The sequence below is a fragment of the Hyperolius riggenbachi genome, chromosome 1, assembly GCF_040937935.1.
Source record: "Hyperolius riggenbachi isolate aHypRig1 chromosome 1, aHypRig1.pri, whole genome shotgun sequence".
Taxonomy (NCBI): domain Eukaryota; kingdom Metazoa; phylum Chordata; class Amphibia; order Anura; family Hyperoliidae; genus Hyperolius; species Hyperolius riggenbachi.
In genome coordinates this window covers 565,601,104-565,622,325 of record NC_090646.1, presented here as the reverse complement: position 1 = coordinate 565,622,325, position 21,222 = coordinate 565,601,104, and the positions used below count along the sequence as shown (strand labels likewise).

The following is a 21,222-nucleotide window of genomic DNA, read 5'->3' as shown; positions in this document are numbered from 1 at the left end:
ACAGAAGGACAATTGCGACATATAAAAACTGGAGAACCTTTTGTTTTTAACTTTCGAGAAGATTTACATAGATGGAATCAGAAGCGGTATGAAGCTCTAGGAGAGGTAAATCTTTAATGTTCATCACATTCATTAATTGTTCTAATTTTGTTAGTTTAGATATTTCCACTATCATTTTTAAAAGTACATGGGAAAGTCCTGTAGTTTTGTGTGTTTTTTATGTTTGCCATCCACCTTCATTGCCATGAAACTGAAATGCTTTTGTGTAGCATTCCCAGAACTGGCAATATGAGGACTAAGGGCTTCTTCACGCTTCCAGTGTGCAGTTGTTTACTCATGCATTTTTCTCCATGTGTCACTTCAGGTTTTCTATCTTTAACATTAAAATGCATTCACTATCCTGTTAAAAATGCAGCATTTAAAATGATGGCCCTACCTAAATGTCACTCCTTTTTGTGAAAAGCTAGAGGTTCTAGCTGGAACATTGCATGGAGGTGGCATGTTCTCCCCATGCTTACAGGTTTCCTCCTACAAACCGAAAATGAACGAATAGGTTTACTGGTGTATGTAGTGACCTGCATTTTTCAAAGGTCTCAATTAAAGTTGAGTCTAAGAATTCTTTCTGCAAACGAAACACAACACTGACATGTGATGACCTGTGTCTCACTGTAGCAAAACTGTGCACGGTGGTGGAAACAGGAGTTTGTAACAAATCCATGGAAATTATGATTGATTTATATAGCACCGGCAACATCTGTGGTGCTATATAGCCGAATATAGGGTATAACAATACAAAAAAAAAAAACAGTTCAGCAGTTCACAATACAAGATAATGGTGTATTACTGCTGCAATGAACAAATCAACTACAGATTTTTACACCTGGCGGAAGATATGTGTGCATAATACACAGCATTGAGAGACAGAAGGGGAAGAGAGCTCTGGCTAAAAGGCCTTAGAGTCTAAAGGTTTGAGGGATAGGATAACAGGTGAAGGCAAGCTGTGTAAGAGATAGTAAAAATATGATGGTCAGTGGCCAAAGGTATGAGAGTATGCTTGCCTGAAGAGGTGAGTTTTCATGTTGTGCCTAAAGAGAGTAAGTGTGGGTGAGTGGCGGATGTGTTGAGGGAGAGTGTTTCAGTGGAGGGGAGAGGATGGAATGCAGTCTTGTGAGGGTGAAAATAGGTGACCAGAGAGTTAGAAAGGAGAATATTGTTAGTAGAGCGGAGATTGTGTGTAGGATGGTAAATAAGGTTTTTTAAATAAGAAGAGGCCTGGTTGTAAAGAGCTTTGTACGCGAGTGTCAGGATTTTGAATTGTATCCTTTGTGTAACTGGCAGACAGGGAAGGGACTGACGGGGATAGGGCTGGAGAAGCGGGAAGAGAGGTGGATGAGTCGTGCAGTAGAGTTTATGATGGACTGTAGTGGGGCTAAACGGTTGGCCGGGAGGCCGCAGAGCAAAGAGTTGTAATAGTCTAGTCATGAAATAAGGGCATGCACAAAAAGTTTGGTAGTGTCCTGTTTGAGAAAAGGACAGATGTGGGAGATGTTTTTTAAAGGAGAACTGTAGTGAGAGGTATATGGAGGCTGCCATATTTATTTCCTTTTAAGCAATACCAGTTGCCTGGCTATCCTGCTGATCATCTACCTCTACTACTTTCAGCCATAGCCCCTGAACAAGCATGCAGCAGATCAGGTGTTTCTGACAAATTTGACAGATATGACAAGATTAGCTGCATGCTTGTTTGTGGTGTGATTCAGACATGTATTCAGCCAAATAGACCAGCGAGGCTGCCAGGGAACTGGTATTGCTTAAAAGGAAATAAAAATGGCAGCCTCCATATATCTCTTACTACAGTTCTCCTTTAAGTGAAGACATCAAGAGGATAGTTTGTCAATGTGTGGTTTGTATGAGATACTTGAGTCCAGTATTACAGCTAGGCAGCAAGCCTGGAAACACATCTATGCATTCGATCAGGCATGTGGATGACATGTGAGCCAAAATCAAAGCTGTATCAAAAAGATTAGGTCAGATAACTAATATCAGATGAAGCACATAGAAAACACATGTATGGATTGTATTTTATGCATCAAATGGACAGGGATTTGCACTTGCTTCAGTTGTGACTGGCCTAATTCCAAGCATCATACACTAAAATTATTAGTATCTCATTAACTATCTATACTGGGTGGGGGGTGCTGGGAGTGTTGATCAAGTCAGTTTGTACTGTATTTAGCTGGAGTAAAGCAGCATGGTGGTGTAGTGGTTAGCACTCTCATTTTGCAATGCTGGGTCCCTGGTTCGAATCCCAGCCAGGTCAACATCTGCAAGGAGTTTGTATGTTCTCCCCGTGTCTGTGTGGGTTTCCTCCCACTTCCCAAAAACATAAGTTAATTGGCTTCCCCTAAATTGGCCCTAGACTATGATACATACATAGACCTATGACTATGGAAGGGATTAGATTGTGAGCCCCTCTGAGGGACAGTTAAGTGACAAGGCAATATATACTCTGTTCAGCACTGCGTAAAATGTCGGTGCTATATAAGTACTAAAATAAATAAAACAAATAAATAGTTATATAGTCATCCATGAATAGGATGGAAAATGTTATCACCATTCATCATTGTCATTCAGTCAATCCAGTTTTAAAGTGGTCTGAAAGCCAGCATTTCTACTTTGCTCTAAAAGATTCCTCACAGCTTTAAAGCTACTATCCCAGACATTTTTTTTAGTAGAACATCATTGAAATGGTTATACAAAGCACTTTGTCCTGCTATTCAGCTTCAAATCCACATCCAAACTGGAGATAACAGTATCTTTGTTTACATTCCAATGTTGATACATGTGTGTAACAAGTAAAACACACTTTCTGAGAAGCTATCTCTGCTTCAGGCACACACAGAGCTCAGAACAACTCCTTAGAAAATTGTAATATATAATAAAAAGCAGTTGGATTAAAATGCAATTACAGTTTTCAGGGCAAGAAAAACTACATTTTGGAAACTTGTAATTTGTAGACAGACAATATTACTTGTGCACAAAAGCAAATATGATAACTGTATGTATAATAAAAGTAGGAAAACACATTTTTTATTGAATGTTATGTCAGAGTTTTAGACCACTTTTAGGTCTTTACCCCCACACTTTGATAATGTTGTTCTATGCACCTTGAGTAATTGGTTTCTGATTGATAAGACCCTCTATGCCTCATATAAACTACTCATTTCAAACACCCTCCCCCCACCAAAAAAACGCCATAAAACAAACCGGATATTTCTTCACTTCACTTGTACCAAAGTAATTGCTTGGGTTTATGGTCAAATGTTTTTGCGGAACAGAGACATAAGGATGGTCATCTTAGGCCACGTTCACATCATGAGACGCAGATGGCCGTGCATTCGGAACGCAACACGTACGAACGCACGCCATCTGCGTTTCTATGTGTTGCGTGGCTGATCCCATTCACTGAAAGTGAATGGGTCAGCCGCGCGTTTTGGTAAAACAATGCGTGCAGCATGGTCCGGAATGCACACAGTGTGAACATCAGACAGTGCAGTCTATGCACTGTCTGCCGTGCATGTCGGCCTCCTGCACGCGTTGCCGAAATCCTGCCGGCAACGCATACAGTGTGAATGGGGCCTACTGCCTTGTTTTCTTTTGAGCATGCTTTCTATGAATACAAACATTTTAAATACACCTACGCTTTAACTGTCTCTGTTAAGCATTTTCAGATTTAACCATGATGAATTTTATAGGTAAATCAGGTGGTGTTAAGAGTTAATGTCTGTTTAACCTTTTACTGCAAAACTTGCGTTTTAGAGTTCACTTTTTTGGTGCAAAACAGACATTTTAAAACCATCTGTTTTGAAGGGAAAACAATCAGGCTGCAGCCGTGGGTGCCGCTGGGAGGGGGGAGGGGAGTGCTCACGTTCAAGAGTGCGCACGGCCACTTTCTGCCGCCTATGGGCTAACAGGAAGCAGTTAATTCAGGTGTTTTCATAGTTAACCCTAGAATCTTTGTAAGGAAGCTTCTGTATTCCGATCCTTATTACACATACTGATGTTCTCCAACTAGCGTTACTAAAAGAGAGACCTATTGCCCTGGCTAGTTTCTGGAGGCTTGCTCTTCATGTAGATCTCTTTCAGTACACTGAAAAATCACCAGAGTCAAAAATGATTCATCTTTATCCTTGAATTGCATGACTTTAATATGTGCCCTGTAGAAAGATGTGCTTCTTTATTTTGCTTTGGAACAAAACCGTCCCCCATCTTCTACTAGAGTTCTTCCAATCCTTTCCATTCCCTGGACTCACTCACCCTCCAAGCTTTAGAATGCTTTGAAGCAATTCAGATTGTGTAACTCTCAAGGCTTTAACTAAAAAAAAAAAAAACAATCTAGAAGGCAGCTTAGTTGTCTGTGTTGTTTAGGCTTCACAGTATTTAATAAACTGTATATAAAATTGCTAAAATACAGCGAAGAAGCTAACTTTTTCTCAAAATATGTTGTCTGTAGGTGGTAGTTGATCATTAAGTGTTTACCAGGCTTTACAATAAAAATGCATTGTGTGTCAATGATTTTTGCATATTTTTATTTCTTTTTTGAGGGGCAGGGTGGCAAGTAAGGGGTTTCAGGGTTCCTGAGTCCCTACCATCTTCCAGATCACTGTGGTAGATCAGATTAGCAGTAGAAGTGGGTAGTGGGTGTCAGGACACCTTCTGAAAAAAGACACAGGAAACAAAACGGGGAGCCCAATGGTGCAGTACGTCAATAAAATCGAGTAATTGTAGTAAGTAAAGATCTACTCACAAAGGTAGGTTGCAGAGGGGCAACCGACCGCAGGAAGCAGGTGGAGACAATAAACCCGACTCCACTCGGGGAGGTCACCGAAGACCTGGATGTGGTCGCACTCCTAGGATAAAAAAGGGGGGACAGGTGTCCACCGTGGTGTACACCACGCGTGGTCTGTCTCCACCCCTCAAACGGGACACGTATGGGGGTACAAGATGCACTAGACAATTGTAAAGAGGCGCCCTAATCGTAGATAAAAGCATCTAAAAACAGTTTAAAATTGACAAAAACGTGAGGTAGCTTACCTCAATCGAATATTTAGTCTCAGAGGCTCCCTTGGCTAAATATTCCATTTAGCTTGGCACTTGTATTGGCCTGAGGAAGCGGGCTTGGACCCGCGAAACGCGTTGCCTGTGCTATAATAAATCTTTTGTTTATTACAAAGATTTGTCGTCATTGAGGTAAGCTACCTCACGTTTTTGTCAATTTTAAACTGTTTTTAGATGCTTTTATCTACGATTAGGGCGCCTCTTTACAATTGTCTAGATTAGCAGTAGGAATGCTGTAACTTTTGAAAATCTTATGATTGCGTGGTTATCTAAAAATTACTATATATACAAGTAGAACATTTTGTTTCATTGATATCATCCATTTGCCAGCTATATAAAAAGGAACTCTGCCATAATAATGGGTTAAAGTAACCTGTAGCGACAATAGACTGTAGAATCTCCCTATAGTTTAGCATTATTTTCAATTTAAAGGGTTAAGTTTGAACATACATGTGCACAGCAGCTGTTTACATGTGACCTATAATCTGGTTCATTCAGCTGCTAACAACAAAAAGAAATATACATTTAGCGCTCTTTTATACCATACACTATTTGTTGCATTTTGCAATCCGTTTCTAACCGCATGCAAAATAAAAAAGATCTCTTTAAAATAAGCATTTGACCCTTTTTGTACCACAGTGATCTAAACACAATCCAATTTCACCTGATCACAAACTTCCTGCATGCTGGGTTTCCTAGAATCCAGAGAACAATTGTAAAGTCAGTTGCAGAAAAATCGCAGATAAAAATCATATTGCAAAATCGCATTCTGCACTAGCGCTTTGCTGAATGAAAGAGCCTAGAATCGTTTCAGCTCTCTTGTGGTATCAGCAGAGTTTGTTCACCCAGATAAAATTAATTTGCATCTATTTACTGTTTTCCAAAGAGCCATGCTAAAGTCAACTTTCAGGTTGCTCATCCGCATACAGGTAAGACTTTTCTCTCAACTCTTTAAATACAGAAAAATAAAAAGTGGAAAAATTTGAGGTGGGTCAATTAATATATATACCCTTGTTAACTACATCGTGTCATGTTAGTTCAGGTTTGCTGTAAGTGTAGACCATTTTTGCTTTTAAGGCGTATCCTAATTAACAGATTACCTAATAGGGATGGACAATAACATGTAAATCGGTTGATTTAGAATTATGCACATTTTTATACAAATGTATAAACCATGTGATTGGATCAAAACCAATTCTCACCTTGGCTGCATTGGACCATTACCTATCCCGGACACCTAAAGGTTTTTTTTTTTTCTGTTGGTTTTTTAAATATGGATGAGAGACAGACTTTTGCAAATTTTAAACTATTTCACAATCATTGACTATAAACTAGATTTGTCCAATACTATTGATTGCAATCCTACTTTTTATTGGAGGTTGAAAACGTACAGAAAGATACTTGGAATAAAGAAAGCAAACCCTCCCGATCTTAGAATTCCTAACTTATACTTCTCAAATGACTGGAAATCTCTATAAAGTGTACCCGAAGTACGTTTTTTTTTGTAAAAAATTAGATACCTAACTCTGTGGAGGAATTTTCCAGAGGCTTCCCTTATTCACCTTAAGCTTGTAGTTCGCTGGGACCCTATGCACCTATTCAACAAGGGCTTGTCAAATAGGTTTGTTTGGCCGCTGTCCCTTCCATGTATGAGCACAGCCGCACTGTGCAGGTGCAAGACGTCCTGCAGAGTAGCACGGCTGTCGCTGTGCCTGCACAGTGCATCTGAGCTTGTTCACGGAAGCATGGCCGCAAAGAACATGAGGGTCCAGCGACCACTGGTGGGCTCAAGAAGGATTGGAAGAGGCTTCCCTCTACTGAAGTAAATATTGAACGGTTTCCCTTTTAAAATCACAGGTTTGCTTTTTGTCATTGCTTTTCCCTAATACTGTTGCTCAGACTAGTAATCTGCAAACATTTATTTCTAAGGCCTCATGACTCAATAAAATGTGGTGTCTTACATCCTTTGGAAAAAAAAAGGGGTTAATGGTGCGCATGACCTCAATGCAAATATGGAAAAATTCAGGATGCCAACCTCATGACAAACTTCTTTCTGTGGCAGCAATTCCTGCTCATAGTAATTCTCAAAGCGGCACAGGAGATTTAAATTCCACAGACACTAGTGGGGAGAGTATGGATGGATTTTTCTAGTGACTGCTATAATTTCTTTAATGTGTTAATTAAACTTATAATTATGGGACTGTGAGGAATTAAGCTGAATTGCCCAGTTTTCCTCCTTTAAGGGACACTGAAGGCAAAAAAAAAAAGTTCAACTCACCTGGGGCTTCTACCAGCCCCCTGCAGCTGTTCCGTGCCTACGCAGTCTCGCTCGGATTTTCCTGTGCCCGCCGGCAGCTATTTCCAGTTTCAGTGACAGGCCTGCGAACGCGAGTGATTCTTCGCGTTCTTGGCCGCAATAGCGCCCTCTATACTGCTATTGTGGCCAGGAACGCGAAGGATCACTCTCGTTCCCAGGCCTGTCGCCGACACCAGAAGTAGCTGCCGGCAGGGACAGGAGGATCCGAGCGAGACTGCGTGGGCACCGGACAGCTGCAGGGGGCTGGTAGAAGCCCCAGGTGAGTAATTTTTTTTTTTTTTTTGCCTTAAGTGACCCTTTAAGATAGTACTAGAGGCAAAATCCTACTATTATCTTCAGTCTGCATAGATCCTTTTACAGACATTTGTCCTCAGCTCTGCAAAGCATTAGTTTAATACTATTTAGAGGGGAGAGAGAAGAGAAGCTGAAGTAATCACACTGTGGAGGTAATACAGTAGCATTCAGTCAAAACATCCAAGATGGCCAAGCAAGGTTGGTTGCAAGGGATTATGGACATGTACAATCATTACAGCGTTACCAAGAATGATCAAACATAACTGATTGGAAGAGAGAAGTCTAATGTTTTTGGAGGGAACTTAAAGCGACACGGAAGTGAAAAAAAGTATGATATAATGAATTGCATGTGTAGTACAGATATTTTCAGTTATATAGCTTTTTGTTTATACCATTGCATCATTCTGACATGTATGCAATTTGCAAGCACTGTACTTTAAATGGAGTCTGAAGTAATAATAAACTTATGATATAATGTATTGTATGTGTTGTACAGCTAAGAAATAGAACATACGTAGCACATATGAGTCTCCTATTGTTTCCAGTACAGGAAGAGTTAAGAAACTTCACTTGTTATCCATGCAAAAGAGCTTCTCTGAGCTCTCCTAATAATTTAGTCAAGGAGCATTGCTGTTTTCTGAAGCACTTATCTTAACCTGTCTCTCATTCATTCTTGTTTTTTTTAAGGTTTTTCTGCCAAGAAGTTGAAAGGGTCATTAGCTCTGCTCTGTTCCGTCATTTAAAATACAGAGTGTGATTTGTAAACTGCAAATATTATAGAATTATGCAATGTTATAGAAAAACAGCTATATAACTGAAAATAAAAATGAGACTTTTTTTTTTGCTACTAATGATCTATTAATTATCCGTACTACACATACAATCTCAATTTTTTTTTCTTGCTTTAAACTATGAAACAGAGCAGAGCTAATGACCCTTTGAACATCTCTCTGCAGCAAAACCTTATCTAAAGCTGTCTATCACAATTTCTTTGATGTATAAGTAGAGGGCAAAGAGGCGCCCAATGTATATAAAACACTTTAAAATCAATAAAATGAAAAAAGGATGAGGTGGCTTACCTCACAGACGACAAACTCACTTTAGGTAAGGAAGTTTAATTGATCAATTAAACTTCCTTACCTAAAGTGAGTTTGTAGTCTGTGAGGTAAGCCATCTCATCCTTTTTTCATTTTATTGATTTTAAAGTGTTTTATATACATTGGACGCCTCTTTACCCTCTACTGTACCTTACTCCCCTCACCCTTCTGGGAGGGGAGCCTTGCGCACCTATCCAAGGGGCGCAGGTTTTTTGCTAAGAGAGCGTCCGAGTCCAAGACTGCTGGTAGACCTGAGTGGAGCCAGGTTTAAAACACTCCACCTGCCTGAAGTGGTCGGTTGCCCCCTTTGCAACCCACCGTTGTGAGTACCCTTCTATAAAGTACTTTTTTATACCCAATACTTGTGACATACTGCACCATTTGGGCTCCTGTTTGTCTTTGTTTTTTCCCTCCAGTACTGTACATTGATGTATAAGTGCTTCAGAAAACAGAATTGTAGCTGACTCAAGTTGAGTCGGAGAGCTCAGAGAAGCTCTTTTGCATAGATAACTGAAGTGTTTTTTTGTTTTTTTTTTACCTTCTGCCGCCCGCGTCGCGCCAGTAGGCGTGGCCGCGGCGGCAGCCCCAGGACCGCCTAACGCCAATTGGCGTAAAGTCCTGGGGCTCTGTTTTGCATGAGATCGCGCGCATGGTGCGCGCGCATCTCATGCTCGGAGGGCGGAGCTCCGCCCCGCCTTCAGTCTCCGAGCGGCTATTGCCGCTCGTGAGACTGTTAGACGGCGATCACGCCGTCTATTTACTAGGTGCAGCGCTGCACTGGGGACAGCCGTGTGACACGGCTGTCCCCATGGGGGACAAGAGAGCGATCGGCTCTCATAGGCAGAAGCCTATGACAGCCGATCGCCATAATTGGCTGGCTGTGGGGAGGGAGGGAGGGAGGGTAGAAATTTAAAGTAACAGGGTTTTTTTTTAAAACAAAACAATATTTATTAAAAAAATAAATAAACATGGGGGGAGCGATCAGACCCCACCAACAGAGAGCTCTGTTGGTGGGGAGAAAAGGGGGGGGGGGGGGGGAATCACTTGTGTGCTGAGTTGTGCGGCCCTGCAGCTTGGCCTTAAAGCTGCAGTGGCCAATTTAGCTAAAAATGGCCTGGTCACTAGGGGGGTTTAGTCCTGCAGTCCTCAAGTGGTTAAACTCTTCCTGTACTGGAAACATGAGACTCTTCCCTTTGCTTCACATACAATTCGTTATATCATAAGTTTATTTTAAATTCAGAATCCCTTTAAATTTCCTTTGTCATGTATAGGATGCAAAACGCACAAGAAGCAAATGCTCACTCCCAGCCAGCATTACGTCATTTTAAAGTGGATCCGAGATAAACTTTTACTTATTGCATAATTGTGTTCCTTTCATATAGTTTATAGGGTATTCCTCAAGCCAAATACTTTTTGTTTTGTTTTCATACTCTATTTCCCTATACACTAAACAAGCCTCGCACACAGCTTTTTAGAGTGCCTTGGCACTGTAGCAAGGGCTTATGGGAGCTCAGTCTGGGGAGGAGGAGGTTACTAGCCAGAGATTTCAGAGGAAGAGAGGGGACTGAATTTACACACAGGCAAGCTAATAGCATCTCCAGCCCTCAGCCTGTGACAATGTGACAGACCGAACATGGCTGCCCTCATTGTATCACAGGAATAAACAATCATAAACTATTGAACCTGTTTGCAGCTAGATTTGCTGTGTAAACTAAACTAAATCTAAACTTTAGATAAGATATATAGATAAGTTACTTGTTATAGTTAGTTTTTCATCTCTGATCCGCTTTAATATGGTGAGCAGACAGCCCCTCAGCCAATCAAGTGCAATGGTATACACCTGTGCCTGCAGTACCTAATCTAGCAGGAATTGCATATGTTCAGCAACATTCAGGTGAGAGGGTTCGGTCTGACATAATCGAAGATTGTCACTAGCAGGATGCCTCTCACTTCACACCTCATGTATAGCATGCACAAGCCTTTTCAGCAAGCTATTAAAATGTAGATGGTAGTAGAGTGGGAGTGAAGTTGAAGGAAATAAAATTATACAGTTAAATATACTAAGATTGTTGTCTTACTTCTCTCAGCAGACAACATATTTTTGAACAAACAGTATTTTTATGTGTTGCCACAAATGAATAGTTTACATCTTAGTGTCTGCGCTTTAAAACCTGTAATTGGGTGGCATTGAAGCACTAATCTCCTCTCTGAAATGCTGATTATATTGCCAGTGTGCTGTTAAAAAACTGCTTATTTGCCAGGAAATAAGTGGATGAGGGCCTTCTGCAAATGTGTTTTTTACTGCATAAAATGGCCTTGAAGATTTCCGATATGCACTATGGATATTACGGTACTGTACTCATGATAGGATATAGCAGAACTTAAGTCCAGTAAAAAAAAAAAAACAGCAATCGTGTAACAGTTTTAAAAATATATTTTTTAAAGCTTACAATCTATAAAATGATGCTGATTTGCAGGTATTCTCCATAGACTTGTTGAGCTGCTTAAGAATTTTTGTTTATTATTTTGAATTGTAGTGGTGTTCAAAAGACCCGAGGTGAGAGACATGTAGCTGCCATATTTATTTCCTTTAAAACCATACCAGTTGCCTGGCAGGCTTGCTTATCCTTCTGGTTAGTAGAAACAAGCATGCAGCTAATCTAGTCAGATTTCTGTCAGAAACATCTGATTTGCATATGCTTGTTTAGGGTCTATGGCTAAAAGTATTAGAGGCAGAGGAACGGGACACTTGGGCAATATGCACTGTTAAAAAGGAAATAAATGGCAACCCCCCGTTTTTTTTTCCCTCTCACCTCGAGGTCCCTTAAAGTAAACACAGCTGCACAGAGAGCAAACCGATGACGTATGTAAAATGATAAATACTTCTTGTGTGTGTGTGTGTGTGTGTGTGTGTGTGTGTGTGTGTGTGTGTGTGTGTGTGTGTGTGTGTGTGTGTGTGTGTGTGTGTATTTTTAAATCTTAATAGGACACAGAGGCCTGTTCTGTGCACAATGACATGCCTCTGTGTCCTTGTGCTGCCATGTCAGCCCTCCCCGGCAAAATACCTGCGCATGTCAGTCACTCCATTTCAATCTCCCCCCACTGCTCCCCGCTCCGCTAGCTTCCTCCAGTCGGAAGCTAAGCCGTGACCCAGGAAGTACTTCTTTAAGGGTCTACTTCCAGATGCCTTGATCCCCTCCATTTTCCTGTACATGAATTTGGAAGTGGAATCCATTTTGAAATCAGTAGGCCGCTTTCTGCAGTAAAAAAGAAAAAAAGCAACTTCACCATCTTTTTGCAGATTGTATCCGAATCCTTATTGCAGTGCATTTGCACAGCAGAAGGTTTCATATGTAGATTAAAATCCACAGCCGTCTTAAGCTGGCCACTAACGGTCCAATTTCTAGTGAAAAATCGTTCGAGCGATCAGAAATTCTGATCGGACGAAAAATCGTTCACTACACCATCAACTAACCAATCATTGCTTCCTATATATCACGACAATTCATTCGGGCGACATTTTTTTCACTCGTTCATAATCGATTGTGTCCATCAATGGAGATTATTTACAACCAATCCGATCAGAATTTCTGATCGCTCGAACGATTTTTCGCTAGAAGTTGGACCGTTAGTGGCCAGCTTTAGAGACGGACGCCAGCACACAGTAGAAATTGGCCTATGGATGTGTTCAATTAAAGATTGAGAAGTTTTATTTTCCAAACGCGTTGCTCCTGGATCCCTGTTCCTATTTGTATGCTATATTATGAATCTCTTTGTCACCGGATGTTGCACTGTTTGAGGCCATTGTATTGGAGTAACAGGCATTTGTTTGGTGTGCATTCACTTTATTTCTGAATGTGGATAAAGAAATTGGGCTTAAGCGGGCATCAGCAGCTGCAAGATTAATAAACAAAACAATTGATGACTTTGTACATTGTTTAGCAGCAATTTAATATTCCCTATGAACTGCTAAAAACAAAAACAAAAAAAAAAAACAAGCATATGCAGATCAGGTGTTTTGGACATTATTGTCAGAACTGACAAGATTAGATTAGCTGCATGCTTGTTCCTGGTCTGATTCAGACACTACTACAGCCAAATAGATCAGCATGGCTGCCAGGCAACTGGTACTGTTTAAAAGGAAATAAATATGGCAGCCTCCATATACTTCTCACCTCGGGTTCACTTTAAGTTGCATACACACTTGAGATAAAAGTCCTTGAAACATGAGACAAAAGAACGATCTGCAGATAAACTTTGTAAAAAAATAAAAAAAAATATACAAGAGACCTCCAAAGATCACAGCCAAAGATATTGGTCTCCATCACTCAAATCTAGGACCCTGTAGTGCAGGGGTCCCCAAACTTTTTCAGTCAAGGGCTGGGTCAACATACTTCAAACTAATGGGGGCCGGAGTATACATAACATTATGTAGAAAACATTACATTGAACCTAGGTAGTGCAAACTATTACCTGTTAACACATGCAGCCTTTTGTCTCCTATTTAACCAAAGCAGATGATATGCTCCCAAACAGCATGTGCCGATAGTATGCCCCCCAACACAGCATGTGCAAATATTATGCCCCCAGTACAGCATGTGCAAATATTATGCCCCCAACACAGCATGTGCAGATATTATGCCCCCAATACAGCATGTGCAAATATTATGCCCCCAATACAGCATGTGCAGATAGAAAAATCCTCTTTGCACCAGACACTGACGCATGCCCAGAGGACAACCTGTCGTCCAATTGGACAACCGTGTCACCTGATGCAAAATTGGATTGGAAGCCAGTGAATGACTGTTTGCTGGCTTCCCTGTGGATTGGTGGTACCAGCACTGCTGTTCTATGGATGGGCCACTGATATTTAAAAATGCAGTGGGCCACATCTATAAGTAATACATTTTGTGAGTGGGGGGACGGTGAAAAAGCCTCAGGGGTCTGCATTCGGCCCGCGGGCCTTAGTTTGAGGACCACTGCTGTAGTGCAACAGAGTAGGAATCAGCAGTCATGCTGTCTGCTCTCTTGTGACTAAGATTGTTATACTAATGGCATAATATTTATTTTCTTTTATCCACAAATATATGCCATCAACCTTTGGCTACCATATATCTTGATTTATCAGCACCACCTGAACATATAGAATAGCTTAACGTAATAGGAAATATCAGTACACATGTAAGTGAAATGTATTCTTATTTATTTTGTCTGAAAGTGTAGATTGTGCAGTTTATGATGGTATGACAGGCTGGAGGACTGCTATTCATGCACGATGCTTGTATAGCGCACAATTCCAGAAAACAGATATGTAATAGTTACTGTGATAAATTATATATCATATAAAGGCTATAGCAGTAAGTCTCTTGATACCCACCTCTGTCAGCACATGAAAAAGATGGATAAGGGAAGTTACTGTAGAATCCTTACTATTATCTTCTCTTCCCAGATCTGATGGGACCCTAAATGTTTTTCCACTTAACAATCTACTCTAGATACGTAATATCAGCCTTCCATGCTATCTATACAGTGATCTGCTAATCCTGTGTTTATAAATATTACTGCTATTTTTCAATCTAAGAGACGTTCTTCATTTAATGCATGACTTGGGACCCTGACTAAAAATGCTACTGTCTAGAAGCCAAAATTATTAACTGTGCAATTAACCTGCATTAGGAACTGTTCTTGAACACCTGCTACAGTGAAAAAGATATGCATGTACTAATATCCACATAAAATCATTTTTCAGAAGTAATTTGAAAAATAATTGAATATCTGCAGCAAGTGATCATCATAAGATTACCTTGCGGCTTGTTCCAAATTATTTATAATAAACAGAAAACTGTGAACTGCGCCATTGACTATCCAGAACAGATTTATATACAGAAAGTAGATTTTTTTTTTTTTATATTCTGAAAACGAAAACACTTTTGAGTAGTTTCGGTGCAATTTGTGAAGTAAAGCCAAACTCCTATTAGCAAGGTACTTCTGTTACGTCTCAATCAAATTGTATTTGTAAATTAATGGTCGGGATAGTTGCAGTACAATACAGGGAATTAATGTTTATTATTAGACACCCATGTTTTGTTCGCATTCCTAAGGATTTGCAAAGTGCAGCACTTTTCTTATGTCTTGATGATGTCTGGTTGTACTTTCTCTCTCTCTCACACGCACACGCACACGCTCCCCCTCTTCCTTCCTGCCCTCTGAAAAGTTGAACATCTGCATTCTGAATTGTGCACAGTACAAGTAAAGTATTGTATATGAACACCAGTCTTCCAATTTGCAAACCACTATGAACTGCAGTATTCTACAAAGTTTGCTCCTTATGTGCAGTTCACATCTTACATATGACATCACACTTTCACAGTGGTGTTGTGAAGTTGACCTTGAACCTCATTGACTAGGTAAAGTCACCTGCTGGATGCTTCAGATCTTGTCTTAATAATGTTTATATAATATAATTAATAATATTAAGGTAAACATTAAAACCACCTACATTGTGTATGTCTCCCCCCCCCCCCCCATCAAACTCCCTCTGACCCATCAAAGTATAGATTCCAAAAGACCTCTAAAGATCTGCGGTATCTGAGACCAAGACTTTGTACAGCAGTTCCATTGCTTCCTTTATGACCTGTTTCTATTAATAGATGAACATAATCTAAAAGTAAATTAAATTCATGAGACCACACCACCTGCATAATGGTCAGCTACAGCATAATATACTGTGTGTTCTCGTGTCCAGCTGTACATTATTCAGCATTTTGTGCTACTGTAGGTCTTTTATGGGGTCAGACCAAGCAGGCTAGCCTTCATGACCTAAACACATTAATAAGCCTTGGACCCCAATGACACGGTCTCCAGTTCCCCAGTTTGTCCATCGTTGGGCCACATGTGATAAGCTCCCATTAACCTGTGTCATTGGAACATGATAATCCATGTTATTCATTTCAGCTGACAGTTGTTTTAATGCTGAGGCTGATCTTTGTACTTGGAATGTCATAGGTTTCCTTTCATTTGATTTTACTAGAAGTACTGGAGCAGCACTTATCAACCTTTTTATATTGAAAATAGTTTTTTTAATTAGATCTACTTTATATGAGTAAAAGATCAGAGGTACTTTTCCAAAGGAGATGTACAGTAAATTCGCACCAGATCCACTGAACCCATTAGCAGCTTTAAGTCATCTCGTTTGAGAGACTTGCACTGCTTTTGACCTCAGTTGGCAGAAATTGTTGTTTTGTAAATTCTTGGAATGCTTTGATCTCTCTGCTAGAGATGTGGCGAACGGTTCCCGAACCGTTCGCCGGCGAACATCTCTAAATTCATGGGCCTCTTACTACTTCCGGGTCGCAATGACCCGGAGTAGTACGCCTGCGCTGCCCGGCGGAGCGCGTCCTAGATCGCGCTCCCGTTGCCGGGCACTCTCTGCGCATGTGCGTGACGTCATGAGTGACGTCACGCTCATGCGCAGAGAGCGCCCGGCAACAGGAGCGCGATCTAGGACGCGCTCCGCCGGGCAGCGCAGGCGTACTACTCCGGGTCATTGCGACCCGGAAGTAGTAAGAGGCCCAGAGAGGTTCGCCAGGCGAACTGTTCGGCCCAACTCTACTCTCTGCTAGCAGAAAATATGAACTTCTGAAAGCAGAAGTCCTCTGTTATTGTCTCCCACTGACCCCCAGTGACATGTGGTCATAAATACACATTACAGCAGTACTAATTCGAAGTTAAGGAAATGTAACAAATAAGAAATGAACAAATGTGCTAAAATTATTTGGGATGGAGCACTTAAAACTCTTTAAATAAATTGGCTGCCAAAGGTTTAAAGCATGGAACCTATGAAGACCTCAGTTGGTGAAACTTTAGGAAAAAATGGGGACTTCAGTGACAACAATCAGACTATGTCTGACAACACAATGCAATGTCACTACTCTTCACTGTAGTGAGACACATTGAATATTCAAGTTTAATTACCCTTCACTGGGGTAATTTACTAAAGGATAAGTGAAATACCTGTACACCTGATTGATTGGAAGTGACATTAGGGACACTTAATTGATCAACCCTGCATCTACTTTAATAATGTCCTTGCATTGTTTTCAAAATTATAATCTAAAATTATTTTCCCACTGTACTAACAGAATAGATCGATAACCGAGAAGTAAAGATACATTGAACTATGTGTTTCTTTTACAGATTATAACCAAGCATGTTTACGAATTATTGGAAACTGACTGTGACTTGGAAAAGGTTGATTTGCCAGTAAGTAAAAGGGCATTTTTACAATTATTCTCAGTGTGAGTAAATTGATATAACTATGTAAAAAAAAATGGGTTGTTATAGTGGTAATGTTATAGATGGGTTCAAGCCTGTAGCCACAGCTACATTTGGTCCATCCTCTGGTGAGAATTACTGGAAAACCTGTAGCCACTGCCACAGCTACTTCTGCTCCATCCTTTGATGACACTTGCCGGCAAACCTGCAGATCCGCATTTAGGCCAAGGTCGCCATGGCCAAGTGCACCACAGGAGCAAGGGCACCAACGCCGCAGGATAAACTGGTGCAGCATTTGCAAGCTTGCAAATGCTGCAATGCAGGGAGATCAGGTGAGTGCCTGACTCTGCTCCCAGCCACCTGTGCAGCAGCCACCTTGCTTTCTGTGCATGCTTGCATTGTGGCTGGCGGCCATGGACTTGGGAGACAGAGAGGAAGAGGAAGCTTCTGCACTGGAGATGAGCAGAGAAACGAGTGACATGGATGGCTGCTGTGATGTGAAGGCGAGCTGGCTACTTATGCTGAAGGGGGGGGGGGGGCGAGAGGGATTAAGGGAGTCATCTGGCAACCTATACTGGAGGGAAAGGGGGGAGGTGTCATGTGGCTACATACACTGGGGGGTATCAGGCTACCTATACTGGAAGAAAGGGGGAGGGGTCATCTGGCTACCTATACTGGAGGGAAGGGGTCATCTGGCTACCTATACTGGAGGGAAGGGGTCAGCTCGCCACCTGTACTGAAGGAGGGCGGCTATTGACAGTGGCCTTGGGCGGTAAAGAGTACAAATCCGTCCCTGAAACTGTAACCACTGCTACAGCTACATCTGCTCTATTCTCTGGTTTCACTTGCCGGCAAACCTGTAACCACTGCGACAGCTACATCTGCTCTATCCTCTGGTGACACTTCCCAGCATACCTGTAACCACTACCACAGCTATATCTGCTCTATCCTCTGACGCTTGCCGACTCCTTTCAGTCTTTGGCCTGGTCTCCTCTGAAGAATGTCTGTCCTCTCACGTGCAAAGTGTTTCACCTGGATCCAGTATTGCTTATGCTGCAGTTCCTACTGTCTGTAGAAATGGCACCTTTAACCGATACAGGAGCTGCACTCTCTCTGCACTCTCCTATTTGCTGTTTATTACATGCAATTATTTAGGAGACTTTAGAATAGCTAACAGAATGCTGAGTAAAGAAGTCTTTCTGATACTATCTTACCAGGCTTCCTTATACTGAAAACAGAAATGATGGTTGCACATATTAGCAGACGCATGGTCAAACCACGGGGCCTTAGTGTGTCTGTACATAGTTGTGGTGGTTACGCTCCTCGAGAGCTTGTTGTATACAGAGCGTGTTGAGCTGCAGTTGTGTTGCACTACTGATTTTCAAATCCAGCACAGCATGTTTTATTCCTCTGCACTGGGAAAACCACAACGGCAGTACAGACACAGGGCAGACTCTGTATATTTGCATAATAAAGTTGCAGTTTGCACCCCTTGTATATATTGGCTATTGTTAGCCCAGTGACTTGTAGAATCCTCTCTGTATGGCTGTCAGTAAAGCTGGCCACTAACTGTCCAATTTCTAGTGAAAATTCGTTCGAGCCATCAGAAATTCTGATCGGATTGGTTGTAAATAATCTCCATTGGTGGACACAATCGATTATGAACAAGTGAAAAAAAATGTCGTCCGAATGAATTTTCGTTGAACGAAAATTTTGGATTTTCTTGGTGGTCGTGATAGATAGGAAGCAATGATTGGTTAGTTGATGGTGTAGTGAACGATTTTTCGTCCAATCAGAATTTCTGATCGCTCGAACGATTTTTCGCTAGAAATTGGACCGTTAGTGGCCAGCTTTACACTACTGTCCAAGTGACAAACATGACCGTTAATTTATGACATCCACATTTTGTATAATGCATTTAGAAGTATGACATTTTTATTTTTCATACAATTTTATATTTAGCCCCTTCTGAATCCTGGCAGTAGCAGTACAAATAATCTACCAGCACGAGTCCTACCAGATGCATCACCCCTTGGTTTTCTTGTAGTTTTGGCTAGGAAGCTCAAGGGAGGATCAGAGCTACTACTTGTGCAAGGAATACAGAGGTTTGCTGCTAGTGAATAGGGAGTTGTTGTTTTTTCTGCAGCCACTGAACACCGATAATGGGGAACATGCTGTATTTTGGAAGGGGGGTACTTTTCCTTTTTGGGAGCTACTGTCTGATGAGGGTGGGCACTCCCCATTGGGGGACACTGCCTCATAAGGGGGTCTGCCTAATAAGGGGGAGGGCACTCTTTCCAATTAGGGAGGCTCTGACTGATGAGGGGGACACCCTGCTCGATTAAGGTCAAAGAAGACACGACACTCAGGAGCTGTATGCAGCAACAAGCTGTATCGGAGCAAGCGATAACACTACATGTTTCGAGCGGAGCCCGAAACATGTAGTGTTATCGCTTGCTCCAATACAGCTTGTTGCTGCATACAGCTCCTGAGTGCCGTGTCTTCTTTGATGTATTGTCTATGGATGTGCAGGAGTGGTGTACATGCTAGACGCTGAGCACCAGCTGGGCGATTGTGATATCGCTTGTTCCCAGGGTAAGTAGGTCCTCTCTGCTTTCTGCTCGATTAAGGGGAGCACTGCACTTGATAAAAGGTGGGCTTTCTGATAATGGAGGGGGGGCACGTTGCCTGATAAGGCGGCGACACTGTCAGATGTGTGGCACTCTGCCTGTTATAGGGATACTGGCCAACTTATATGTGGTGTATTCTGCCTAACAACTCTGCATGTTGCTATTTTTTTTCTATTTTATTTTTTTTTGATGTTGATGGGGGAGGGAGTGGTGCATATTTGCCATTTTGAAGGCACTCTACATGTTATTTGGGGGCACTCAAATTGTGTTTGTCCACTCTGCCTATTTATGGTGTATAGATGGACACACTGGTTAGTCATATTTTGGGGGTAGGAGGACATTGTGGCTAATTGTGCTGTGTTGAAATACTTTTGAAAATGCCTCTTATATGCTGCTGCTGCCTGGTCCCCCTCTTGCAGTGGCACGTGCCGCATATCACCCGCCGCATACTGCACTTTTTGCATGGTAATCTATGTACCTGGGGCAATTTGCAAACATTGGGTTAACTTTTTGTTCGACCCTCCAGCAGTCTCAAGAACAGTCCACTGGCCCTTGGTGCAAACAGATTAGGCATCCCTGCATTAGAGGCAGAGAGTCCACATACGTGTTCTAGGTCGCCACATAAGAGGTGCAGAATTAACACAACGGGCACGCTTTTTAGCATTCTTATAAGGAAATTAGCAATGCCATCTGCTAAATTCCACTAGCTTCAGATTTTTGTGAACTTATACAATTTTTATTTGTACATTCAATAACGGTTTCTTGTAGGCTTCTAATAAGCGTTTCATATGAAAGTAGATGTTGAGATACTGATTGGTTTGGTGCACATACCGGAGGTCAGTGGCTTGTATTCCCCTGTCTAGCAGATCAGTGAAACAGACATCAAGTCTTTTGTATTACGCTGCATATAGGGACTCCCTGCAAGTCATCTCTTGAAAACCAAGAATACTTCTTACCACTTTTTTAAGCACTGTAAAGACTCCAGACAAATGTAAAATGCTATATAAATGTAAATTCTTCTTATTTGAGGTTCTGAACATTTCAAACTGCCCTTTGTAACACTGAGCTTATAATCAAATAACCCTGTTGGACATCTCCGTTGCATTCTCTTTTAGCTTCTTTTTATGTTTCCAGTAATCTGCAACCCTTCGTGAGTTTTTTTTCCCCTGCATCATTCAAAGATGGATACTTGATTTATAACCCATTATACTCATAATGGGAGAAGATGAAAGCAAAAACAAAATCTAATGCCTTTTCAATAGCTGAGTAATTATTGAATTGGTTGGCTCAGATCTGTGTGCTTTTGTAGTAATGTGGTTTATTGTATCTGTTGCTCTGCAGATCTCGTTTTTCTTATTATTATTGTTTGACTGCATCTGTGCCATAAAACCTGACTAAAGATCCTTCTGAGTATTTAAGGCGAAAAAGAAATACTAAAGTGCCTTGAGGCCGAGTCTCTTATAGCGAGGGTGTGCATTACTCTATCCTGGTA

General features: G+C 41.3%; 1 protein-coding gene across 3 annotated transcripts in view; it reads left to right on the top strand.

The window, feature by feature from the left end:
- ARB2A (ARB2 cotranscriptional regulator A) overlaps positions 1 to 21,222 on the top strand; it is a 651,099-nt gene that overhangs the window by 103,382 nt on the left and 526,495 nt on the right. For all 3 annotated transcript variants that reach the window (XR_011023128.1, XM_068247503.1, XM_068247504.1), the window contains exons 4-5: positions 5 to 105; positions 17,023 to 17,088. Coding sequence is in view for 2 of the 3 variants with exons in the window: in XM_068247503.1 (XP_068103604.1) it covers positions 5 to 105; positions 17,023 to 17,088 (167 nt within the window). In the remaining variant the exon portion in view is untranslated. The remainder of the gene's footprint in view (positions 1 to 4; positions 106 to 17,022; positions 17,089 to 21,222) is intronic.